The sequence below is a fragment of the Tamandua tetradactyla genome, chromosome 1, assembly GCF_023851605.1.
Source record: "Tamandua tetradactyla isolate mTamTet1 chromosome 1, mTamTet1.pri, whole genome shotgun sequence".
NCBI classification, from domain to species: domain Eukaryota; kingdom Metazoa; phylum Chordata; class Mammalia; order Pilosa; family Myrmecophagidae; genus Tamandua; species Tamandua tetradactyla.
This window is the reverse complement of record NC_135327.1, coordinates 151152233-151179970: the sequence shown is the minus strand read 5'-3', so window position 1 is coordinate 151179970 and position 27738 is coordinate 151152233. Positions and strand designations below refer to the sequence as shown.

Genomic DNA, 27738 nt, shown 5'->3' with positions numbered 1-27738 from the left:
TCAGAGCAGAAATCAGTTGACTGACGTGAAAACCATCACAGTTTTCTTGCAGGTGTAAAATATTTTATCATAAAATCCTAGCCAAAGAGCTCTTTCAACTCACCGTTTTACGTACTTCCTAAAAGTGTTCTTTGCGATGAGTGCTCTCCTTGTATGCACAGAATTTTGTCTTGCACAGCTGTGGTACGAACCCCACACCACTACAGACAGGCAGTGCAGAGCTCATGGGCTTCTTTCTCAAGCCCTGGGGGTTTGGATGGTGTTAACTTTGCTTCTGGAAGCAGTCCCTAAGCCACTGACCTTAGGTCCAGGCTGTAGAAAGTGCTATTCACCTAGATGAATGCCATTCCCTAATATTTGCACAGAGGGATTTTGTGGACCATTAAAAAAAAGTCTTTTTCATTTAGAATAGACTTTTGGGAAAGGACCCGTGCGACTCCAGTGATGCAAAGAGTAAATGTAAGCACAAGCTGAAATTAAGTGATTACAGACTTTAAGTACCAGGAGGGTCTTTCAGTGAAGAGTCAGGCCCAGAGAGGCAGGTGGGATAGGCAGTGTTTTAAATTCATTTGGCATCCCTTCCATGACACCACCTGCCTTTTTACTTGTATCTCAAGTATCCATTGCATAGCCAAGCCGGGTGCTCTTAGGCAAGCCCTTAGCTTTTCTGTGCCTTTGTTCTTTCACCTATAAAAGGTCATTCATTTGGGTGAGGTCCCAGTCTCTCAAGCTCTCAGTTCTCTGACTTTTTGATTTTACATTTGGAAAAGTGCTTTCTCCTGCTTTCAGTTAAAAAAAGATTAATATAGATATTCAGTCACAATTTCCTGAATGCTTTTTTTTTTTTTTTTCCTCTCAAGGAAAAATCTGTGCTGGAAGAAATTGACGTGATAGTGGCTAGCCTGCTGGACATCCTGCTGAGAACCATCTTGGAGATCACCAGTCGCCCTCAGGCGTCCAGCTCTGCAATGCGGCTCCAGTTCCAGGATGTCACTGTAAGACCATGTTCTAGTTTGCTAGCTGCCGGAATTCAACACACCAGAGATGGATTGGCTTTCAATAAAAGGGGATTTATTTCATTAGTTCTTCAGAGGAAAGGCAGCTAACTTGCAATTGAGGTTCTTTCTTATGTGGGAAGGCACAGGGCGATCTCTGCTGGCCTTCTCTCCGGGTCTCTGGGTTCCAACAGTTTTCCCCAGGGTGATTCCTTTCTGCATCTCCAAAGGCCTGGGCTGAGCTGCAAGTGCTGGGATGAGGTATGCTGAGCTGCTTGGGCTGTGCTACGTTGAGCTCTCTCATTTAGGCACCAGGCAATTAAATCAAACATTTATTGCAGCAAGCATGCCTCCTAGCTGACTGCAGATGTAATCAGTGACAGATGAGGTTCACATGCCATTGGCTTATGTCCACAACAATAGAACTAGGCACCTTCACCTGGCCAAGTTGACACCTGAATCTAACTACCACAGACCATAAAGCAAATGACACATGGACGCATCATGGTTGTGCCTGTTCAAGCTGCAGTCATTTTGAGGGAGGTTGTCCATAAGAATGTAGGAAATCTGTCCTGGGGGAGAGTGACCTGTGTGCATTTAAAATATATATGAGATAACCTTCATTTTTACCAGGGAATAAGAATGTGAGGCATGTTTGCTAAAAAGACCTTGGATTAAGGGTTTTTCATTTCAGAAACCCAATGGATATTAGCTCTTATGTTACTTAATTTAAATTAATTCACCATCCTGTATCCTCAGTCAGTGTGGTATTTTTTTAAACTCTGTTTTCATCCATTGAATTGCTTGAGGAAGCGAGAATAGTGAAATAGAGCAATGTGAGTCACAGGACCAGAGTGCAAATTCTGGCTTTTTCATGACAGCTAGTCAAGATCTTGACTTTTCTCGGCCTCTCTTTCCTCAGCTTTGAAATGAGAAGTTATGACTTGGTGATTTTTAATGTGACTTCAAAGCTCCACTGGTTTTGACCCTAATATAACACGATTCATATAAAATATTAAGAAGTAATATCTGATAGTGTATGTGTATTTTTTTTTTATTTAAAACTTACATTCAATTGATCAAAACTTTTTCTGGCTTTTTTTTTTTTTTTAGTCTTTTTGAGACTATTCTTCTAAGCAAGTGATAGCATTTGTAGAAATTACAGCAGATGTTGTAGTTTTCATATACATGTTGTTTGCAAAATGTCAACACTTCGCCATCATTTTTATGGATAGTCTTAAGACTGTTTGCCTGGTCCTTGATGAAGATAAATTTTTGTTTTATTTAAAAAAAATGAAAGGCCCATGTTGGCTCTGGTGTCAGGATTGGCTGTTTCAGGATGGCCGTGGTGTGGTCCTACCACCTGGTCCATAGTAAATGATCAAAGCATGTTGTTATTTTCTTGTTGCTTAATGCCACAGGAATTCATTATGGGTTTGAGGTTTGAGGGTTTGTATTTGTTTATCTTGTTTTTTTTCATTTTGTTAATTAAAACTTTTTATTTTGTGATCATTGTAGCATTGTATGCAATTGTAAGAAATAATACAGATAAATCTCTTTTCTCTGTTTTACCTTGTTACATCTTGCGGAACTATAGTATAATCTCACAACCAGAATCTGATACAATGAAGATATAGAATATTTCCCTCACCCCACAGATCTCTCATGTTGCACCTGACACACACTTCTCTCCCACCTCCACCCACTCCTTAACTCCTTAACTAATCTGTTCACCTTTTCTATAATTTGTTATTTCAAGAAAATTATATAAATGGAATTATACTGTATGTCACATTTTGGGAATTTATCTTTTTTGAGCATGCAATTTTCTGGAAATTCATCCTGGTTCTGGTTACTGTGTTTGTCAATAATCTATACCTTTATAATGCTGAGTAGCATCCTATGCTATACATGTACCATAGTGTGCTTAACCTTCCGCTCATTGGAGGTTATTTGGGAAGCCCAGTTTTGGGCTAGAATGTGTTAAAGTGCAGTGAGCATCCAGGAACATGGTTTTGTGTGCACATAAATTTTCATTTATCTGGGATAAATGCCCCTCCAGGAATATAGCTGCTGGGTTGTTTGGTAGGTGCATTATTTAGTTTTTTAAGAAAACTGCTCAACTTTTCCAGACTGGCTATACCCTTTTACATTCCCAGTGATCCAATATCTCCACACCCTCGTAGCATTTGGTGTGTTCACTTTTTTTTAATAGCCTTTCTGATAGGTGTGTGCTAATATTTTATTGTGTTTGAATTTACATTTCCCTGATGGCTAATGGTGTTGAACATCTTTTCACTTGTTTATTTGCCATCTGTACATCCTCTTCAGTGAAATGTTTCTTCACATTTTTGTCTATTTTCTCATTGAACTGTTTTCTTTTTTACTGTTGAGTTTGAGAGTTCTTTATATATTCTAGTCATTTCTTGGATATGTGCAAATATTTTCTCTCACTCTTTGTCTTGTGTTTTCATCCTCTTAATTGAGTCTTTGCAGAACAATATTTTACATTTTGATAAAGTCCAATTTATCAGTTTTTCCTTTTATGGATAATTCCTTTTGGCCTCAAGTCTAAGAACTCTTTTTGCTTAGCAACTCTTTAGCCCTTTATCCTGAGGATTATTTCCTACTTTTTTTCCCCTAAAGTATTATAGTTTTACATTTTGCATTTAAGTCTATGAACCACTTTCAGTAATTTATAGGATGTGAGTTGAAACCATGGTTCAGTTTTTACCTTTAGATATCTAACTGCTCCAGCACCATTTGTTGAATTGTATTTGCACCTTTGTTAAAAAATAGTTGGGGGCGGGCCACCATGACTCAGCAGGCAGAGTTCTCGCCTGCCATGCCAGAGACCCAGGTTCGTTTCCCCGTGCTTGCCTGTGAAAAAAAAAAAAGAAAATAGTTGGGCATATTTGTATGGGACAATTTCTGGGTTATCTATTTTGTTCCATTAGAAATTACGTCTCTCCATTTATTTAGATCTTTGATTTCTTTTGGCAGCATTGTGCAGTTTTCAGCATATAAATCCTGACATATTTTGTTAAATTTACACCTGTTTCATTTACTTTTGAAAATTGTAAATTATATCATATTTTTCATTTTTATATTCACATGTTCATTGCTAGTACACAGATACAATTGATTTTTTAATGTTTGTCTCATCTTCTATAACTTTGCTGAACTCACTTACTGATTCCTTAGGATTTCTACGTGGGCAATCATGTCTTCTGTAAATATGGATAGTTCTCTTTCTGCCTTTCTGATCTGTTTGTCTTTTATTTCTATTTCTTGCTTTACTGCATTGGCTAGAACTGCCTATGCCATGTTGAATAACAGTGGTAAGAGCAGACATCCTTGCCTTGTGCCTGATCTTAGAAGGAAAGCATTCAGATATTTACCGTTACATATAATGGTAACTGGAGGGTTTTTTAGGTACTCATTCTCAAGGTGAGCACATTCCCCTGTATTCCTATTTTTCTGAGAGTTTTTGTCATCAATGAGTATTGAATTTTTTCTAATGCTTTTTTCCTCAATTGATATATGATCATGTGATTTTTTTTTTCTTCTTCAGCCAATTCATATGATGTATTACACTGGTTATGTTCATATACTGAACCAGTCTTGTATCCCTGAAAGAAATGCCACTTGGTTGTAGTGTTTAATTCTTTATATATGGTTGAATTCTATTTGCTAATCTTTTGTTAGGATTTTTTGCATCTATATTCATTGGTGTGATGTTTTCTTTCTTTCTTTCTTTCTTTTTTTAACTAACTTTGTCCTGTTTTGGTATCAGGATATTACTAGTTTCATAAAATAAATTGGGAAGGGTTTTCTCCTCTTGCAATTTCTGGGAGAAACTGTATAGACTTCGTGTTAATTCTTCTTTGAACATTTGATAGAACTTTCCATTGAAACCACCTAGATATAGAGATTTATTTGGGGGAGTTTCGAAATTATATATTAAATTTTCTTAATAGCTATAGGACCGTTTCAATTATCTATTTTATATTGAGTAAGTTGTTGGGCTTTTTAATGTCTGCATCCCCTAATATTTCAGGGTGTGCCAGCTTCTTCAACTCCGAGTCTGGGATATAGGAGGTAAAAAGAAAACCCAGAGATCCAAGGTTGTTCCTTGGGTCCTAAGACCCTTCACCAGGCTGCTTTCTCTCTCTACCTTTGAGAGTCTTCTTATGTTCATTTTATATATAATGACCAGGATTTTTAGTTGTACTTAGCAGGAGGAATAGGGAAAAGTATTTCTATTCCATCTTCATTATGGTGTTGATAGTAACATTTTAACTGCTTCTTGGCAATGCAGACCTTACATCATTCTAAAATTATAATTGCCCAGCAAACAAGATATTTTCACTTTACAAAAACATATCAAATGCTGGGCATGGTACAAGACTGCCCAATGCCAAAACTTAAATTTTAAAAACCACTTTGTATTGGGTGGGCCATGGTGGCTCAGCAGGCAAAATTCTCGCCTGCTGTGCTGGATCTGTTTCCATTCCCAGTGCCTGCCATGTAAAAAAAAAAAATGCACTTTGTATCGATGTGCAGGGTTACTGTACATCAGATCTATATGAGATATACCTGGTCTTTAGGCCATCACATTTTGATAATCAATGCAAATTAACAGTCTTGAGAAAAGGAATGCATCAGGTTTGTGGGTGCAATTGGGGGTTGGGCAAGCAGGGTGATAGTCCTGTGTACCAGATTTAAGGAAAATCACACAAAGAGAAATCTTTCTCCATATAGTTATACTGTACTTCTTCCTTGTGAAAAAGCCATACTCTCTCAAGGTATATGGCATGAAATTTACTAAGACAAACTCACCTAAATTATTTGGCATCTTCGGTTTTATGCTTTAAGACATTTTTCTAGAGCCCTTGAGTAGACCTGGTTTGAATCCTACTCTGCCACTTAATTAACTACATGATCTCGGTCAGTTTTCCTCAATGTCTCTAATCCTCAGTTTCTTTGTCCTTAAAACAGAGAAAATAATTGTACTCACCTCAAAGTTGGTATAAGGATTACATCAAATAGCATGTAAAAATAGCAGATGGTCCAATACTCAATAAAACCTTGCTATTAGTCATTGGTATGGCAACAGAAGTCATATGGTCATTGCTAGCAAGACTTGTTATTATTGTTATCACACGTATTATGATGAGAGATCTGATCTGATCATTCACAGAGTTCTGGGCACCGAAGATTTAATTTTCCTCACTGTTTTGTCACCGAGAACAGGCCCTGGTTAGGGAGGCTTTGCATGACTCTACAGCGAGCCCCTTTCAGGCTTTGCAGGCACGTATGCGAGAGCATGCCCCCAGTTTCTCAGTTCAGTTGTGATGGTTGTGCCCTTGCTCTGCGAATAACATGGCTGCGGCCCTGCTCCCAGCCACACCTGCAGGAAGGCAGGCTTCCCATGAGTCATAATTCTACATAGCAGGAGCCTTATTTTTACAGTTTAAAAGAGTTATACTTTTTGTTCTTCCACCAACTGTTCTTTGAACTTTAAAATGGCCTCTCCAGCTGGAAAAAAAAATGATCATTGTTATTGGTTCCTTTCAAAAATCTAATGGTGCATGGAAATAGATTTTTTAAAGTAGCATAAATGGACATTTGCCTCACACCCTCAACTAATTGGACTCCTGAGTTCCTTACAATTTTAAACGCTTTTTTTTTTGCTTTGCACATAATTTTGTTAAGTTCCTTTTATAAGCATGCAGGTGGCTCAGCTCCTTACAGGCCATATCAAAGACAGATGCTCTGGCAAGATTACCTGCAGTTTTCGTGCAGCATTGGCTTGTGGTTGGGGGACAGAAAGAGGGACAGAAGAATCTTGTAAGAAATGTCTGGAAAAAAATAATGAAAAGTTCTTTGAAAGCTGCCCCATGAGTATTGTTATTCAGTTATTGATAAAAATTCCCATGCTACTCAGTCTATACATATGATGGATGCAAGCTGCTGGGGAATATAGTTTTGAAGGTGATTTGCATGTAAAACTTCCCCACACTAAAAATAAGCAAATGTTGGCCAGGGAAGGTTTTTGTTTTTTCTTTTCTGCAATGATAAGTCTAGCTTTTCATATTGACACATTCCTAAATTATCTTAAATATGAAGAATTTACATTATAGATGAAAATCTATGTCATTAAAACAACTGGGCCTAATAAGGTGGCTAAATTTATTTGGAGTTCCTAAGTAGATTAAATGAATAATGTTGTAGAGTAAATGTCAGGATTGATGATCCATCACAGATGTGACAGAGATTATATATCAGGTTGATAAGTTATTTACTGTGGGCATACCAGATAGGACAAATAAAAATAGTTAATAACCTGGATTCAAAGAGGTGTTCACCTGTGTTCATTGGCTGTAATGATAATGAATAGTGTTTCCTGTTTTTGATAAAATACTTAAAATAATATAAATATAATATATAATTTTTCAAACTTCAGGTTATTTTTGTATTCACAAGATCATCTGCTAAATAAATATTTTCAGAATATTAATTTGGCAGCTGTATTAGAGATAGTATAGATGGGGTGGGAAAAACCCTTTAAGAGAGGAAAAATTAAATGGTTTCATACTCCCTAGATTTGCATTTTTAAGTTGAGGCGTAATTAATAAAGAGGTTAAAAAGTATAGATATTGATTATCAGCTCACAGATACTTATATAATCACTTTAATTTGAAATATAACCTCCCAAAATTAATAAAGTCAAATCAGTCTGAGCAGTAGGAAGAAGAAGCATTTAGTGCAGAGTTCTAGAACAAGAAATATCTTGGTTCAAATCCCAGCTTCACTACTTTCCAGCTATATAACATGGGGTAAATTTCTTCCCCTTCACTATTGTAACGAGCTTATCTGCAAGTGAAGATAATAATGTTCACCTAACAAGGCTCTGGTTAGGAAAGAGCTTGATGCAGAAGTCAGCCGGTAGTAATTTACACAGAGGGGTATCTCTATACATGATAATGGTTATCATAATGCCTTATTTTTAAAACAGTTTTATTGAGGTGCAATTGGCATACAGTAAGCTGCACGTATTTAAAATATACAGTTTGATAAGTTTTGATGTATGTCTATACCACAGTCAAGATAATGAACATGTCCATCCTCTGAAAAGTTTCCTCGTGCCCCTCTTTCTTTTCCTTCCTTCCCACATGTCCTACCTCATCCCCAGGCAATCATCGACCTGCCTCCTGTCGTTCTAGATAAGTTTCATCCTCTAGAATTATACAGTCCATGCCTTTTTTTTTTTTTTTTCGATCTGGCTTCTTTCATTCGGCATAATTGTTTGAGTTTCATCCATGTTGTTTCGTATTTCAGTAGTTCATTCCCTTTTATTAGCATATAGTATTCCATTGTATGAATATACTCCAATTTGTTTATTCATTCGCCTTTTGTTGGCCATTTAGGCTGTTCCTGTTTTTAACTGTTCTGTTCCATTACCCATTTATCTAATTTGACACCAATAATGTGCTATCCTGATTACCATAGCTTTATAATAATTCTTGCAATCAGTTAGTATATGTCCTCCAAGTTTGTCCAAAGTTGCTTTTACTAATTCTAGGTTCTTTACATTTCCATATGAATTTTGGAATCAGCTTATTAATTTCTAAGCAAAAGAAAATAAAAGCCCGATAGGATTTTGTTTGGGGCACTGAATCTATTTATCAATTTCAGGAGAATTAACATTGAGTCTCCCAATCCACTGATGAAACAAGCACTTGTCTTGTTTTAAATGCTATTGCTCTGATTAAAAGTGAATAAATTCTTTGCTGTACAAAAAGGTTGCATGGAAAATATAAATGCTTTAAATTAGGAGTGTGTTGGAAAATGCAAATGATAGCAATTTTATGAACTACTGGGTCTTCAGATCTATGGAGGCATGCCATATATGATTGTCGATCGTTTTTAATTTTTAAGAGTTAGACTTTTTAGGAGTAAATCACATAATGCTCAAACACAGAAGAATGGCAATTAAACTACTTTTTTTTTTTTAAAGCATATTGAAATCAACAATATGCAATGCATTAGCTTTCTTTGAATGACCCTTGTTCTAGTTTGCTGGCTGCCAGAATGCAATATACCAGAAACAGAATGGCTTTTAACAAGGGGAATTTAATGAGTTGCTAGTTTACAGTTCTAAGGCCGAGAAAATGTCCCAATTAGAACAAGTCAATAGAAATGTCCAATCAAAAGTATCCATCCGGGGAAGGATACCTTGGTTCAAAAAGGTCGATGAAGTTCAGGGTTTCTCTCTCAAGTGAGAAGGCACATGGCGAACACAGTCAGGGCTTCTCTCTTGGCTGGAAGGGCACATGGCAAACACGGTGTCATCTGCTAGCTTTCTCTCCTGGCTTCCTGTTTCATGAAGCTCCCCGGGAGGCATTTTCCTTCTTTATCTCTAAAGGTCTCTGGCTGGTGGACTCTCTGCTTCGTGGTACTGCAACATTCTCTGCTCTCTCTGAATCTCCCACTCTCCAAAATGTTTCCTCTTTTATAGGACTCCCATAAACCAATCAAGACCCTCCCAAATGAGTGGAGACATGTCATCACCTAATCCAGTTTAACAATCACTCTTGACTAAATCACATCATCCAGGGAGATGATCCGATAATAGTTTCAAACATACAGTACTGAATAGGGATTATTCTGCCTTTATGAATTGGGATTTTGATTAAAACATGGCTTTTCTAGGGAGCATACTTCCTTTCAAAGCAGCACAACCCTGTAAGTCACCATATCTGAGTTAGAGGGAGCCACATGTTCATAATTAGAGTTCTGTCCTAGCAACTGCCCTGACCTAGGATCACTACAGCAGATGACACTCAGCATTCTTAGCCCATCTTGCTTGGTCTCAAGCTTTCTGGGGTTGCTCAAGTTTCTCTCATCACATGAGTTTTATGGACCAAAACCAAATCTTAGTTATAAATAGCAGCCAATGCAGGCCCAAGAATGAGCACAGGTGAAACCTCCCTGCTGTGTCTGTCACCTGTTGGTATTTCTCTAGACTAAGTTTCAGTGGAGCATGAGGCAGCATGCTAACTCAGATGGCATGAAGGGCAGGGACCTCATCTAAAATATAGGTTATTGATCTTCATGAGGGACCCTGGTAAAGGAAGGTGGTGACGGGCATCGTGTTTTCAGACTCCATCAGAAGCTGTGCTGCAGGAAGACTCAGAGGCTGTGCTTTGAAAAATGCAGGCCCTTAACCTTCAATGAAATTTTACACAGAAGCAAAAATAAAACAGGCACATCAGAATTCCTGTGGTCTCTCACAGAAGGCGAGAGTAGAAAGTTAAGAATAAAAAGGAGAAGTTAAATTTGGGCTATGTAACTTTAAAAATTCATGAAATAATGCTTATACTTACTATGTTGGATATTCTTTGATATTTTCTACTTCATTTTTTAAAATGCCAATTGCAGTTCACCAAGTGATTTTATGACCTACTTGTAGGTTATGACTTGTGTTTGGAAAGCACTTTTTAAATGGTTTTTCTTTTTCAAGATTTTATAGTTAATAGCAAAGATTTATTAAGTATTTGTGCCAAGCATTATAAACCTTCCACGTATCATCTCATTTGATCCTCACAACAGCTCTATGAGTTAAGTATCCACTTTTTACAAATGAGAAGATTGAGGTTTAGGTATTGCTATTATGAATAATAATAATAATAACTAAGATTCACTGTGCCTTACATTTATAGGAGAAATAATAAAGAACAGAAAACAAAAGGATCTTGGTCAGAGCACATTTATTTAGCAACCGCGTTACCTAAATTAGATTGTAGTCCATTTTCACTTATCGGGGGTTCTTCATTAATTATGTTTTTGTTAAAGAGAGGAAGGGATCCATTTACCTAACCTGGAAATTTCAAAACCCTTCAGTGTAAGTGGTTCATCGAGGAACAAAAATAAAATTATGTAGGAAAAAAGAGTTTGTTCAGAAGCATCTTCTAAGACCATCTGCTGTCAATTTCCAAGTGAAAAGAAAGGAAGGGAAAAAGCAAGACAACATTACATTTCATGATTTCTAGAGTGCAGAGGGCCTTTTGCTCAGGCTCTTGTTTATTGAGGGCTTGGGCTATGCCTGTTTTATACTAGACATTTTATGTACATTATGTTTAATCATCCTGACGGGGCATTTTCTAGAACTGAGGCTCAGGAACATTAATGGAGCTGGCATTTGAACCCAAATTTGTTTAACTTCAGTGTGCAGATACTTGCACTGTAGTGATATGAAAAGACTGCAGAGCTAAAATACCTAATAATTGTTTTCTGGACCCGTCATTCCAGTACTACCATCTTCCATCAAGCTGACTTCTGTTTGGTGTCTGCCATGAGCTCTAGGCAACATCGAATCTCCAACCTTTATGGCAACAAAACCATCCAGGGGTTTTTGGATCCTCTACATATGTGGAAGTCAGTACAGACTTCCACAACCTGTATTCAGAAGACACTGACATAAAGACTGAGCCATAAAATAGGTGGCAGAACATCGTGTACAGAAGTACCTGTCTTTACACACAGGGGAATTCACAGGGTTCTCATTTGCAACTTTTTTCATTCTCACATTTGAGGTTTAATTCTCATTCTTACTCAAGTTGGGTTACCTGATTTCTTCACATCTTAAAAGGAGAAGCCACATGTTAGGAAATGGAGGAACAGAATTACTCAGATTTAAACAAACGGTTACCCAAGGTAATATAACAAAATATCAGCGTGGGAAGGAGGGAGGGAACAAGGAGGATGGAAAAACTAGTATGTATGTATAAAGACGGAAGTCTGAGTCCTTTTAAGGAAGATACATACACTTCAGTAGGCCTTGCTTTGTGTATCACTGCTTTAACACTCACTAAAATTATAGTCACGGGGCATGGTTAAATTACTTGTTCACTCTTCTTCATTTTAAGAGGCAGGAATTTGTAATTCCAGCTGGTTAATATTTTTAGATATTTAGTATTTTGAAGAAAGCTCCTGCCACATAGACATAGTGTCAAATGAATGAATGATCACTCTTTCTAGGGGTTGCATGAAGTTACAGGAGTCGGAAAGAGTTGGAGATTTCCCAACTCTACCATTTTCTGGTAGACTTTGGGCAAGTCTTTTAAACCTATCTTAACCTTTGTTTTACCTTCTCTAAATAAGTATTATACCCCCTAACTCAGAGGGTTGTTGTGAAACTTAAGTGAGATCATGAAAGAAGATGTATTACATATTTATTCAGCAGGAGGGGCACCTATTGTTTTACCTCTTTTCAGTGTATGGAGTTAATTCCCAAGCTGCCACCCAAATAGAAAATCCACTCTAAAATAGAAAAAATGTACGTATACCAAGTAAATAGCAATTAATCACAGGGAGAAAATGTTGGCTGTAATTTTGTAGGTAATTTAGATTAAGAATACTTCAGAGAGTGAATGTGGATATCATAGTAATCTTTTTTAAGTATTTTATTTGAGAACAGTTAAGGATAAGTTGCTGGTGTTCTTATGTGGCCTTATTTTTAAATATGCTTTTTTTTTTTTTAGGGGGAGTTTGTCGCTTGTCTCCTGTCTCTTCTGCGACAAATGACAGATAGACATTATCAACAGCTTCTTGATAGTTTCAATACAAAGGAAGAACTAAGGGTAAGTAGCATCTTTTTTTAAATTTCTTTTAGTATGTCTTTTTCACTTCTCTTGTCCTTATCCATCATTGTTCAGATAATTCCTTGACAATTGTTTGACCTGTTTCCATTAAATCCTAAACTGGTTTTTCTCAGCCTCGACTTTAGACCAACTCATCTATCCTGTCTCTTTCCTATTTCTTTCATGCAACTAGAGCAATTAACTCTGATGTTAGACAAGAACATAGGATCTGAAATACCTATAATCAAAGTTCAATAAACTAGAAACAGAATAATAGAACTAAGGAGATAAAATCAGATAGACTAACCCTAGTGTACTAGACCTAAAAAAATTCCCTTAATAGAAAATAAAGGAGCACATATAAATATACAAGCTGGTTTCATTCCTCTGAAACCAGTGAGAAGTTTTAGGGAAACTAGCTTATATTGATAGTCTCTGTTAGCCATAGTCCAATCAATATGGTATGCTAGACTGACATTAAATAGGAGATATGGATGTTAGGTTTATAAGAATCCAATCTCTGCTGAGATTTGAGGGAACTTTAATACTTCATGGAATTCACTGAAAGTTTCGACGTCAATTCTCCTCAATGGGAGGAACCTGTTTTCTGCCCTTATTTAACTTTTATTTTTCTTCCATCTCTTCACTTTTCCAGACAACTTTGCGTGTAAACTGTCATAATGGAATGACTGCTTAAATGCTTGGTGGAAGAGAATTATAGGGCAACAGGTCCAGGCACAGTGTAACATTTGTGTGACCGGACACCTTCTCAATGTTTTAGGAGAAGATTTCTAGATTGTTATATGGATGGTGCATGGGGTCACTTCTTTTTTTTTTACTTTTAATTAACTGGAAGATTTTACATGAACTTAGAAGAATCTTTCAGTTGATTTGGAGCAAGCTAAGTCGTATGAAACAAAGAACAGGTTTGGGCAGACCTAATCTATTTAGCAGTCACTCAGTGAGTATATGTCCAAGGTCTGAAAATATATTTTTTAAGCTTGCATTCAATCTTCAGATTGTAAATAAATATTGTTAGAAATTACCTCTTCTGAGTATAGAAATCCATGTTGTCAAGAGGAAAATAATTGCGCATTCATTAATTTCTATCAGCAGTTGAATATTTAACACAGTTGAGGAGCTGTTAGGTTTTGCTTGAGAGGTGTATGACTTCATATTTCAAAGTTTCACGCAGGAAAATGCCACATATTTTTTAGGGCCCGAGAATAAAAAGTGTAACAGAGAAGCATAAATTGAAAGACGTGATTGATTTAATCCAGTGTACTGAATTGTATGCAATAATATTCACAGTAGTAATTAATGAGTGTGGACTTTTCTCCTGTCAGTAAGCCAACACAACCTTTCTGAAGGTTATTGTTCTATTTCCCTCCTCAAAATTAGCTGGGACTTCAAGCTAGGACATGATTTAATTATATTAATTACTTTAGTCTATCATTCAGCAAATATATTGAGCAACTCAGGCATGTCAAGCCTTGCATCAGGCATTTAACCAGGGAGAAGATATCCAGTCCCTGTAAGGAGAAGAATCAGACATGAAATGGCAGTGAGCAGGAGTGTTGAATACACTCACGAGTGGTAACTATGCAATGCTGTGTAAGTACCTAGAAGTTGCTGCCAACCCAACCCAAAGCAACAGGAACAGCTTCACAAAGAAGGTCTCAGAACTGCAAGTGGGAATCTGCCACAGACTGATCAGGAGTCTGTCAGGCTAGCTGGATCTGTTTAGCTGGAGCAATCAGATCTTTCAACTAAAATGTTGCCCGAGTACCTTGACACAACCCTCTCCCCCCGGCTCATTTGTATAAAATTGACCAGAATTCTAGAATATTTTTATTTATTTGTGTATGTATATCTCCCAACCCCCAGCCACTAGGCTAAAAGTTCTGTGTAGTGTGAAGCTTTGGCTGGTTGACTGCCATGTCCGCTGATCCCACAACATACCTAGCCCATTGCAGGCATACAAGAAATATAAGGAAGAAAGTTGTAAGACTTAAGGCTGTGTATTAAGACCTTTCTCAAAATAAGGCTGTGTATTAAGACCTTTCTTAATTTCTTACTTTAAGAAAATTTGGAAGCTAATGAAGGTGTTTTGATTCACAAACATTTATTGAGTCCCTAGCCTCTTAGGTAGACATTAGGGACATCAAGATTAATGAAACAATTTCTGTTATAAGGGCATCTAAATCATTAAGTTGTGAGTGTGATATGTATACATAATAATAGTGGTAAATGCTAGCATTTATGGATCCCCCCAACACCCCCACAAGTGCTAAACAATTTTCTTATTCCCAAGTAATTGGGAAGGCTAAGAATTCTAATAATATCATAAGCTCTTTGCTCAGGCAACTAAACTCAGCTTTTTCCTAAACTTTAAGAGCAAAATCTTTGCTATCAACATGTATAATATTTTATTTTTCAGTTCTTTAAAGGCAACAAGATAGTTCCACTGATAGAGCAGAGATGTCTGAGTCAGGCCAGATTTGTAGAGAGAGGGTTATTTAGGGTTTTGGTGTTTTGTTTTGTTTTGTTTTTAACTTTTTTATTGTATAATATATCATATATAAAAGCAAAGAAAGAAAAGAGCAATAGTTTTCAAAGCACTCTTCAACATGTACTTACAGGAAAGATCCCAGAGTTTGTCATGGGCTATCATATGATCCTCTCAGATTTTTCCTAAGAGGAGGCTTGAGGGAATATTTTAGCATCACAATAAACTTTTTTTTTCTTTTTTGTCAAAAATAACATTTATACAAAAAAGCAATAAATTTCAATGCACAGCACAAAATATTAATTGTAGAACAGATTTCAGAGTTTGGGTTAGGGTTATTTTTATATCTCCATTGAGGTTAGAAATTCATTAAATAAAAAAACACCATAGAGTGATTTTTTTTAAACTTTTTTATTGTATAGCAAGCATAACATATATACAAAGCAAAGAAATAAAAAAGCAATAGTTTTCAAAGCACTCTTCAACAAGTAGTTACAGGACGGATCTCAGAGAATTTGTCATGGGCTACCATACGATCCTCTCAGATTTGTCCTTCTAGCTACTCCAGAATATAAGAGGCTAGAAGACTTAAATATTTTTTTATCATTGCAATCGACTTTTTTCCCTTCTTTTTTTCTTGTGAAAAACGCACATATACAAAAAAGCAATAGATTTCAAAGCACAGCACCACGGTTAGTTGTAGAACATATTTCAGAGTTTGACATGGGTTACAATTCCACAATTTTAGGTTTTTACTTCTAACTGTTCTAAGGTACTGGAGACTAAAAGAGTTATCAATTTAATGATTCAGCAATCATATTCATTTGTTTAATCCTATCTTCTCTGCATAGCTCCACCATCACCTTTGATCTTTCTATCCCACTCTTTAGGGGTATTTTGCTATGGCCATTCTAACTTTTTCATGTTGGAAGGGTCTGTCCGTAATATGGGGTAGGGAGATGGAACTAGCTGATGTTCTGGAGAGGCTGGGCCCTAATAGAGTGATATTTACTAGAAAATTATAACTGATACTGGGATTATCCACTAAACTCCCATATAACCCCACTGTTTTTAAAAGTGATGAAATATATCTCTCCCCCACCACACACACACCCATCTACCCCAACCCACAGAAGTAGCTACTGTTGACATACAGGGTGTATCCATGTAGACTAGTTTCTATTTTATATACACGCAGGTATTATTTTTTAGAATGGAATCCTATCTCATTTTTGTCTACAAAAATATATCACACAATAATATATCATGGTTGTCATGTAAACTATTACCTCATTCTTCTGAATCTCAGTATATATATGCTACATATTTGTTTAATCACTCCTTTTTTATTTTGGCATGAGCAGGTTCCAGGAATTGAACTCGGATCTCTGGCATGGCAGGCAAGAACTCTGCCTGCTGAGCCACCGCTGCCTGCCCTAATCATTCCCCCCTAATCATTCCCTTTTTTTTTTTTTTTTTTGCTTTTTTTAAATTAATTTTAAAATTGTTTTTAGAATAACAAAAAACACCAAACACAAACATTTGTAACTTTTGATCATTCCGTTCTACATATATAATCAGTAATTCACAATATCATCGCATAGTTGCATATTCATCATCATGATCATTTCTTGGAACATTTGCATCTATTCAGAAAAAGAAATAAAAAGAGAACAGAAAAAAATTCATATATACCATACCCCCCAACCCTCCCCCTCACTAATCACCAGCATTTCAACTGAATTTATTTTAACATTTCTTCTCCCTATTATTCATCTTTATCCCATATGTTTTACTCATCTGTTGATGAGGTAGATAAAAGGAACATCAGACACAAGGTTTTTACAATCACACAGTCACATTGTGAAAACTATATCATTATTCAATCATCTTCAAGAAACATGGCTACTGGAACACAGCTCCACATTTTCAGACAGTTCCCTCCAGCCTCTCCACTAAATCTTGACTAACAAGGTGATATCTATTTAATGCATAAGATTAACCTGCAGGATAACCTCTCGACTCTGTTTGGAATCTCTCAGCCATTGACACTTTATTTTGTCTCGTTTCACTTATTCCCTTTTGGTCAAGAAGTTTTTCTCAATCCCTTGATGCTGCGTCACAGCTCATTCCAGGATTTGTGTCCCATGTCCCAGGAAGGTCCACACCCCTGGGAGTCATGTCCCAGATAGACAGGGGGAGGGTGATGAGTTTGCTTGTTGTGTTGGCTGGAGAGAGAGGCCACATCTGAGCAATAAAAGGTTCTTTTGGGGGTGACTCTTAGGCCTAATTTTAAGTAGGCTTGACCTATCCTTTGTGGGGTTAAGTTTCATATGAACAAACTCCAAGATTGGGGGCTCAGCCTGTAGCTTTGGTTGTTTGCACTACTTGTGAGAATATCAAGAATTCAACTTGGGGAAGTTGAATTTCTCCCCATTCTCACCATTCCCTGAAGAGAACTTTGCAAATACTTTTTTATTCACTGTTCAAATCACTCTGGGATTTATCGGGGCATCACTCTGGACAAACCAACAAAATCTCATGTCCTACTCAAGGTTCCATGTACTTATGGTGTTCAATTAAGCTGTCTACATAAGTTATATTAGGAAATGCACTAGTCAAAATATAGATTTTGTACCAAATAAACATTTTTTGCTCTAGTCTCATAGGTGAAATTTTAAAATATTAATTACTATCTATTTTCAGCACCCTACAGTAATGACATTCCTTTGTTCTTCCTCATGTAAAAACATTTTTTTAATTTGTACATTTAGTCACTATCATTATACATTCTAGGCATTTCTAGATTATACCATCTCAGTCTTTATCATCTATCTTTCTTTCTGATTTCATTTGTGCCCCCAGCCCTCCTCCCTCTATCATTCTCACATTCAGCTTCATTCAGTGTTTTAACATAATTGTATTACAGTTAGGTAGTATTGTGCTGTCCATTTCTGAGTTATTATATTCAGTCCTGTTGTACAATTGTATCCCTTCAGCTCCATTTACCTAATATCTTACCCTATTTCTATCTCCTGATGGTCTCTGTTACCAATGAAATTCTCCAAGTTTATTCACTAATGTCAGTTCATATCAGTGAGACCATTCAGTATTTGCCCTTTCGTTTCTGGCTAATCTCACTCAGCATAATGTCCTTAGGTCCATCTATGTTGTTATATACTTCATAACTTTATTCTGTCTTAAGGCTGCATAATATTCTATCGTATGTGTATACCACAGCTTGTTTAGGCACTCATCTGTTGATGGATATTTTGGCTGTTTCCATCTCTTTGCAATTGTAAATAATGCTGCTATAAACATTGGTGTGCAAATGTCTGTTTGTGTCCTTGCCCTCAAGTCCTCGGAGTAGATACCTAGCAATGACATTGCCGGGTCATATGGCAATTCTATATTTAGCTTTTTGAGGAACTGCCAAACTGTACCATTTGACATTCCCACCAACAGTGGCTAAGTGTGCTTCTTTCTCCACATCCTCTCCAGCACTTTTCATTTTCTGTTTTATTGATAAGGGCCATTCTGGTGGGTGTGAGATGATATCTCATTTTGGTTTTGATTTGCATTTCTCTAATAGTCAGGGAAGTTGACCATCTCTTCATGTACCTTTTGGCCATTTGTATTTCCTGTTCTGAGAAGTGTCTGTTCAAGTCTTTTGCCCATTTTGTAATTAGGTTGGCTGTCTTTTTGTTGTTGAGTTGAACAATCTCTTTATAAATTCTGGATACTAGACCTTTATCTGATATATTGTTTCCAAATATTGTTTCCCATTGTGTAGTCTGTCTTTTTACTTTCTTGGCAAAGTTCTTTGATGTGCAAAAATGTTTAATTTTGAGGAGTTCCCATTTATTTATTTCTTCAGCGCTCTTGCTTTGGGTATAAGGTCTAGGAAACCGTGTCCCAGTATAAGATTTATAAGATATTTCCCTACATTTTCTTCTAACGGTTTTATGGTCTTAGATCTAATGTTTAGGCCTTTGATCCATTTTGAGTTAATTTTTGTATAGGGTGTGAGATATGGGTCCTCTTTCATTCTTTTGCATTTGGATATCCAGTTCTCTAGGCACCATTTATTGAAGAGACTGTTCTGTCCCAGGTGAGTTGGCTTGACTGCCTTATCAAAGATCAATTGTTCATAGATGAGAGGGTCTATATCTGAACATTCTATTCTATTCCACTGGTCAATATATCTTAATGCCAGTACCATACTGTTTTGACCACTGTAGCTTCATAAAACGCCTTAAAGTCACATAGTGTAAGACCTCCAACTTCTTTTTTTTTTTCTCGGGATACTTTTAGCTATTCGGGGCACCTGCCCTTTCAGATAAATTTGCTTATTGGTTTTTCTATTTCTGAAAAGTAAGTTGTTGGAATTTTAATTGGTATTGCATTGAATCTGTAAATCAATTTAGGTAGAATCGCCATCTTAACTATATTTAGTCTTCTAATTCATGAACACGGTATGCCGTACCATCTATTTAGGTCTTCTGTGATTTCTTTTAACAAATTCTTGTAGTTTTCTTTGTCTAGGTTTTTTGTCTCTTTAGTTAAATTTATTCCCAAATATTTTATTCTTTTGCTTGCAATTGTAAATGGAATTTTTTTCTTGATTTCCCCCTCAGATTGTTCTTCACTAGTGTATAGAAACACTACATATTTTTAAGTGTTGATCTTGTAACTTGCTACTTTGCTGTACTCATTTACTAGCTTTGGTAGTTTTGCTGTGGATTTTTCCAGGTTTTCGATGTATAGTATCCTATCATCTGTAAACAGTAAGAGTTTTACTTCTTCCTTTCCAATTTTGATGCCTTGTACTTCTTTTTGTTGTCTAGTTGCTCTGGCTAGAACTTCCAACACAATGGTGGTGATAGTGGACATCCTTGCCTTGTTCCTGATCTTAGGGGGAAAGTTTTCAGTTTTTCCCCATTGAGGATGATGTTAGCTGTGAGGTTTTCATATATTCCCTTTATCATTTTGAGGAACTTCTCTTCTATTCCTATCCTTTGAAGTGTTTTCAACAGGAAAGGATGTTGAATTTTGTCAAATGCTTTTTCTGCATAAATCGAGATGATCATGTGGTTTTTCTGCTTTGATTTGTTGATATGGTGTATTACATTAACTGATTTTCTTATGTTGAACCATCCTTGCATACCTGGGATGAATCCTACTTGGTCATGATGCATAATTCTTTTAATGTATTGCTGGATTCGATTTGCTAGAATTTTGTTGAGGATTTTTGCATCTATATTCATTAGAGAGATTGGTCTGTAGTTTTCTTGTTTTGTAATATCTTTGTCTGGCTTTGGTATGAGGGGCATGTTGGCTTTGTAGAATGAGTTAGGTAGCTTTCCCTCCTCTTCAGTTTTTTTGAAGAGTTTGAGCAGGATTGGTACTAATTCTTTCTGAAATGTTTGGTAGAATTCACATGTGAAGCCATCTGGTCCTCGACTTTTCTTTTTGGGGAGCTCTTAAGGACTGATTTAGTTTCTTCACTTGTGATTGATTTGTTGAGGTCGTCTGTTTCTTCTTGGGTCAGAGTTGGTTGTTCATGCCTTTCTAGGAAGTTGTCCATTTCATCTACATTGTCATGTTTATTAGCATAAAGTTGTTCATAGTATCCTGTCATTACTTCCTTTATTTCTGTGGAGTCAGTGGTTATGTCTCCTCTTCCATTTCTGATCTTATTTATTTGCATCCTCTCTCTTCTTTTTGTAGATCCTGCTAAGGGTCCATCAATCTGATTGATTTTCTCATAGAACCAGCTTCTGGTTTTGTTGATTTTCTCTATTGTTTTCATGTTCTCAATTTCATTTATTTCTACTCTAATCTTTGTTGTTTCTTTCCTTTTGCTTGCTTTGGGGTTGGTTAGTTTGCTGTTCTTTCTCTACTTCTTCCAAGTAGACAGTTAATTCCTCGATTTTTGCCCTTTCTTCTTTTTTGATATAGGCATTTAGGGCAATAAATTTCCCTCTTAGCCCTGCCTTTGCTACATCCCATAAATTTTGATATGCTGTGTTTTCATTTTCATTTGCCTCGAGATACTTACTGATTTCTCTTGTAACTTCTTCCTTGACCCACTGGTCATATAAGAGTGTATTGTTGAGTCTCCACATATTTGTGAATTTTTTGGCACTCTGCCTGCTATTGATTTCCAACTTCATTCCTTTATGATCTGAGAAAGTGTTTTGTACAATTTCAATCTTTTAAAATTTATTGAGACTTGCTTTGTGACCCAGCATATGGTCTATCCTTGAGAATGATCCATGAGCACTTGAGAAAAAGGTGTATCTTGCTGTTGTGGGGTGCAGTGTTCTATAAGTGTCTGTTAAGTCTAGCTCATTTATTGTATTATTCAAATTCTCTGTTTCTTTATTGATCCTCTGTCTAGATGTTCTGTCCATTGATGAGAGTGTGGAATTGAAGTCTCCAACTATTATGATAGATGTCTCTCTATTTCTCTTTTCAGTGTTTGCCTCATGTATCTTGGAGCATTCTGGCTCAGTGCATAATGATTGTTATGTCTTGTTGTTGAATTGTTCCTTTTATTAATACATAGTGTCCTTCTTTGTCTCTTTTAACTGTTTTACATTTGAAGTCTAATTTGTTGAATATTAGTATAGCTACTCCTGCTCTTTTCTGATTGTTATTTGCATGAAATATCTTTTCCCAACCTTTCACTTTCAACCTATGTCTATCCTTGGGTCTAAGATGTGTTCCTGTAGACAGCGTGTAGATGGGTCCTGTTTTTTAATCCATTCAGCCAGTCTATGTCTTTTGATTGGGGAGTTCAATCCATTAACGTTAGTGTTATTACTGTACAGGCAGTACTTTCTTCTACCACTTTGCCTTTTATGTCATATCTAATTTTTCTTCTTTTTACCTTTTCATTCTACACTCTTCTCCACACCTCTCTCTTCGGTCTTTTCATATCTGCCACTAGTGCTCCCTTTAGTATTTCTTGCAGAGCCGGTCTCTTGGTCACAAATTGTCTCAGTGATTTTTTTGTCTGAAAATGTTTTAATTTCCCCCTCATTTTTGAAGGACAGTTTTGCTGGATATAGAAAACTTGGTTGGCAGTTTTGCTCTTTTAGTAATTTAAATATATCATCCCACTGTCTTCTCGCCTCCATGTTTTCTGCTGAGAAAGCTACATATAGTCTTATTGGGCTTCCCTTGTCTGTGATGGATTGCTTTTCTCTTGCTGCTTTCAAGATTCTCTCTTTCTCTTTGACCTCTGACATTCTGATTAGTAAGTGTCTTGGAGTACGTCTATTTGGATATATTCTCTGTGGGGTACGCTGCACTTCTTGGATCTGTAATTTTAAGTCTTTCACAAGAGTTGGGAAATTATCAGTGATAATTTTCTCCATTAGTTTTCTCCTCTTTTTCACTTCTCTTCTCCTTCTGGGATACCCACAACACGTATATCCATGTGCTTCATATTGTCATTCAATTCCCTGAGTCCCTGCTCATATTTTTCCATTTTTTCCCCTATATTTTCTTTTGCTTGTCGGATTTCAGATGTTCCATCCCCCAGTTCACTAATCCTGTCTTCTGCCTCTCAAAATCTATCATTGTAGGTTTCCATTGTTTTTTTCATCTCTTCTGCTGTGCCTTTCATTCCCATAAGTTCTGCGATTTGTTTTTTCAGACTTTCGATTTCTTCTTTTTGTTCATTCCTTACCTTCTTTATATCCTTCCTCAATTCATTGATTTGATTTTTGATGAGGTTTTCCATGTCTGTTCGTACATTCTGAATTAATTGTTTCAGCTCCTGCATCTCATTTGAATTGTTGGTTTGTTCCTTTGACTGGGCCATCTCTTCAATTTTCCTAGTGTGATTTATTATTTTTTGCTGGCATCTGGGCATTTAATTACCTTAATCAGTTTATTCTGGGGATTACTTTCACTTCTTTTACCTAGGGTTTTCTTGCTGGATGACTTTGTTGTCTGTCTGTTCTTTGACATTCAGTTCAGCTTTTTCTGGACCTCTAGCTTAGGTTTTGTTTAACAGAGGAGAATTTTTCAGTTCTTGTTTTCTTGTTTCTTGCCCTGCCTGTATGGTGCCTTTTCCCCCACCCTTAGGAGGGTCTACTTAGGTATTTTAGATCCCAGCCGGATTTTCCCAGACCAAACTGGCCTCCTATCAGGAGGAAGGAGTCACCTGCGTCAGTTTTCCCTGAGGGTGAGACCCAGCAGGTTGAAAGACATTCCTGTAAAGTCTCTGGACTCTGCTTTTCTTATCCTGGTCAGTTTGTGGCTCTTGTCTGCCTGCAGGTCCCACCAGCGTATGATGATGTGGTACCTTTAACTTTGGCAGACTCTCCCTGCTTTGGCGTGGTGGAGACAGAGGAGAGGTTGTAGGCTGGTTTTAATGGCTTCCAATTTCCAAGCCCTGGGGTCTGAATTCCTTGAGGGAGGTATTCCACCTGAGTTGGGCCTCACCCCTCCCCTGGGGAAAAGCACCAGCTCCAGACAAGCTCTCAAAGAAGCTTGTTTCTGCCTATGCCTGGGGCAGTTGCAGCCTGAGAAGCCCTGACAGGGTATCTAAGGGCAGCCAAGCCTCCATGGAAACACAGCCACAAAAACCTCTGTTTCTTTTTTTTTTTTTTTTCCGTCAGCCCTGCCCCTTGGCACTGGGGCAATAATCAGCAACCTCTGCTTTGACCAGGTTCACCTGAACTGGGGGCCTATTTTTAGTATCAAAATTTGTGAATTAATTCCATGCTTGAAGCTTAGTTGAGCTCAGCCACTGCTGCTGGTAAAGTCTCTTTTCTTTCCCCTCTGGGAAGTAGCCTGTGGGGGAGGGGCCCGGCCGCTGTAGCTTGGGGAACTCACGGTTCTGGGGGGCTCACAGCCAGTCCCGCTGGTCCAACTGGGGTACACTGTGTGTCTGGTCACTGATGTGGCCCCAGGAGCTGTTCTGTACTGTTCCTGGTTATTTAGTAGCTGTTCTGGAGGATGAACTAAATCCCATGCCTTGCTAAGCTGCCATCTTGGCTCCTCCCTAATCATTCCCTTTTGATAGGCATGCAGCATATTTCTAATTTTTATCATTAGAAAATATTCTACAGGGAACAGTTTTTGTGCAATTAACAGATACTATTACATATATCACTGTGCTTTTGTTGCTACAGAATAAATTTCTGGAAGTAGAATTGATGGATCATGAGATATATATTTTTAGTATTTTAATAGATACTGACAAATTATCTATTGAAATTTTTGCATTAATATATCTGTTTTCATTCTTAACAGCATTTCTTTTCTTTTTCTTTTTACCAACTCAAAGAAAGATTTGTCCTGATATCTCCCAATGTTTCTATGAGTCAGGATGATTTTTTTTTAATTTTGTAGGTCTTTATTCTTTTGTTAAAAATTTTTTTCTTTATTAAATAAGTTTGGATTTACAGAACAAGCATGCATAAAATACAGGATTCCCATATATCACACTCTTACTAGCACCTTGCATTAGTGTGGAATGTTACAAATGTTAAAAGTACATTTTTATAACTGTTCCAATAACTATAGTCCATGGTTGAACTTAGGGTTCAGTGTTTGTATTGTGCAGTTCCACTGATTTAAAAAAATTTTTTTTCCATGACTATATATACAACCTAACATATCTCCGCTTTAGCCCCATTCAGATATGTATTTCAGTGCTGTTAATTATGTTCACAGTGTTGCACTTTCATCACCATCATCCGTTACCAAAACATTTCCATCATTCCAAATAGGAGCCTTAACTTCCCATTACCTACCCCCACCCCCATCCCCTGCTAACCTGTATTCTAGATTCTGACTCTGAGTTTGCTTATTCCAATTGTTACAAATCAATGAGATCATATGATATTTGTCCTTTTGTGTCTGGCTTATTTCACTCAGCATATTGTCTTCAAGGTCCGTCCATGTTGTCCCATGCATCGAGACTTCATTCCTTTTTATGATTGAATAATATTCCATCATATGTATATACCACATTTTATTTGTCCACTCATTGGTTGATGGACACTGGGGTTGTATTCATCTTTTAGTGGTTGTGAACAATTTCTGCTATGAATATCAGTGTACAAATATCTTTTCAAGCCCCTGCTTTCAATTCTTTGGGGTGTATACCTACTAGCAGGCTTGCTGGGTCCTATGGTAGTTTATACTTAGTTTTCTGGGGAACAACCAAACTGTCTTCCATGTTGGCTGCAATGGAATGGATTTTGAAAGTATGCAGTTCTCAAGAATATATTAAGACTGATGATGTTTTAACTCCATTCTTCCTCGAAGAACATGGAGGTGTCCAGACTCACTGTTGGAATGGTTTCATGCATTTTGAACAGTTTGCCATTTCTTCTCTTTGATCTTCAGGTACTTGAAAAAGTAGTGTGAGTCACAGTGTCAGAGCACAAACTGTGTAGGAGCAAAGATCGGAGGGTTGATACTCTGCATTGTTTAATTTTTCCTTCTCTAGAGCATGACATTCTTTGAAAAATGAACAAAAGCAAAAACTAGGTGGTGATTAGGATTTTTTTTGTCCTTCTCTAGTCAGTAATGTTTTATTATACACCCACCTTGTACTGGGGACTACAGTTTTGTCCATATCCCTGGCATTTCCTGTATATTTAGTGGTAAGACGCCTATTTGTTGATTATGACTTTTCATATAAGATTGTGGGGATCTTGCTTTTTACACTTAAGATTATACATGTTCTGAAAGTTAAGTATAGCACTATTATAGCTTTCATTGTCCCCCATAAACTAGCCCATTAGCTTTCAAAAATCATATCTGAATTGAGACCAAATCTGAATTGAACTTTAAAACCCTGAAGACCTCCCATTACCTACAGGACAAAATCCAATTTCTCCTTCAAGTCTTTCAGGCTACTTTCCAACCTCGTTACTCTCCACTCCCTTCTAAACACCTTTCCTTCTTGCCACTTCAAATTACTTTATCTCCCAAACAAGCCATATATGTAATTTTAATTGGTCTGAATCTTTTTTTGATCTACCTGAGATGCCTGTTCTACACCCACCTCATTTCCATTGCCTAGTTCTGAACCCTTATTAATCCCTTCTCTGATTTCAACTCATACTGCAAAACCCAGCTCAGTTTCCTTTCATGAAGCCTTCACAGAGTACTTTCTGTGATAGCCCATGACACTGCATTGGAATTACCTGCAGCGTTTGTTTCCTTGTATTCCTGAAGACTGTGGACTCCTTCAAGGGACTGTCTTTGTGTTCTAAGCACAGAGCCTGGGACTTGTGTTCTCTTTGTTGAATGACTGAATCCACTGAACATATGAATGTCTGCCTGCCTCATGAGCCATCTTTTTTTCATATAGTCATTTTGATTTATAGTCTTTCTCTGAATATATTGATTACTGAAAAATAGTTCTATAGCTCTCAGATTGAAAACCACTTGGGAGTAATTTTTATGTAATGTACTTAAAGATTCTACTTTAAGGCGATAAAATTTAAATGGGCTAGTGATTATTAACACCCTATAATTGAATTTAAACCTCATATCAAGAGTGTTACACAGTTGACATTTCTGGCAAATTTTTAAATTAGCATTTGACTATAGTCTCTATCACAGTTAAAGGAAATGTGTTCCCCTGAAGGCACTGTCCCTGTTTGTCCCTCTTCATACAAGGAGACAACATCCCAGTCTGTCCACTTGCCTTGGGTGGTTTTTTTCTAGCTATCTTAACTCAAGTTTCTTGATCTCAATATTCTACCCTCTGTGTCTGTCCAACTCTGTTTCATAAACTTAATTTTGATCTTGTGCCATTTTTAATATCATAGTATCAAGTGTAAACACAAACATTTTTATACAGTACCGTCAGAAAATCTTTCCAAAATATAAATTTGATCTCTTACATCTCTGTATCAAACCTCTCCATGTCGCCATGTTGCCCCCAGAATAGATTTCCAAACTCTTTTTTTTTTTCCAAACTCTTAATCATGGAATAATTATGAAGGGACAAAATGCTTCATGATCTAGTCCCTATTTCTTTTTCAGTCCCATTTCTTGGCACTCCCTCTTACAGTCCAGACACCCCTATGCTTCTTCTTGCCTCTGAGTTCCTTCAGTGTAGAATAACTGCCCTTCAGATTTATTCTGGCTGTTAATGCTTGCATGTATCAGTCTGGTTATTAAATTCATTTTGATCTCCCCTCCCAAACTTTGAGCTCTATGAAGGGAGAGATCACATTCAACTTATTTACTCTGTGCAGAATGTTGCAGGCATTCCATAAATACTTAGTGCTTGAATGGATAAAAGAATATTTCTTACCGTATTTGTTGTCCCTAGCATATAACACAGTGCCTGGCCCAAACTAAGTACCTATTATTTATGAATGAATAGATGTTCCTGATTATTTCTGAAATACATAGCTGCTCCTGCTTTCTTTCTTGTTTGAATGTGAGACTTTTTATTGTCTTGGAAGATTTTCACAAGAACTTTGTAGCATCTCTTGCACTGGAGATGTGCTGCTGTAAAGGAGCCCCTCCTTGTTTCTTTTTATTTTGAATGCCAACTTGAACAAACATCAGCAATGCAGTTGTTACCATGTTGTAC

General features: G+C 37.0%; 1 protein-coding gene across 4 annotated transcripts in view; it reads left to right on the top strand.

The window, feature by feature from the left end:
• Positions 1-27738, top strand: part of DOCK4 (dedicator of cytokinesis 4) — a 468183-nt gene that overhangs the window by 359438 nt on the left and 81007 nt on the right. For all 4 annotated transcript variants that reach the window (XM_077169893.1, XM_077169973.1, XM_077169724.1 and 1 more), the window contains exons 25-26: positions 861-995; positions 12545-12643. In XM_077169893.1, the coding sequence (XP_077026008.1) occupies positions 861-995; positions 12545-12643 (234 nt within the window). The remainder of the gene's footprint in view (positions 1-860; positions 996-12544; positions 12644-27738) is intronic.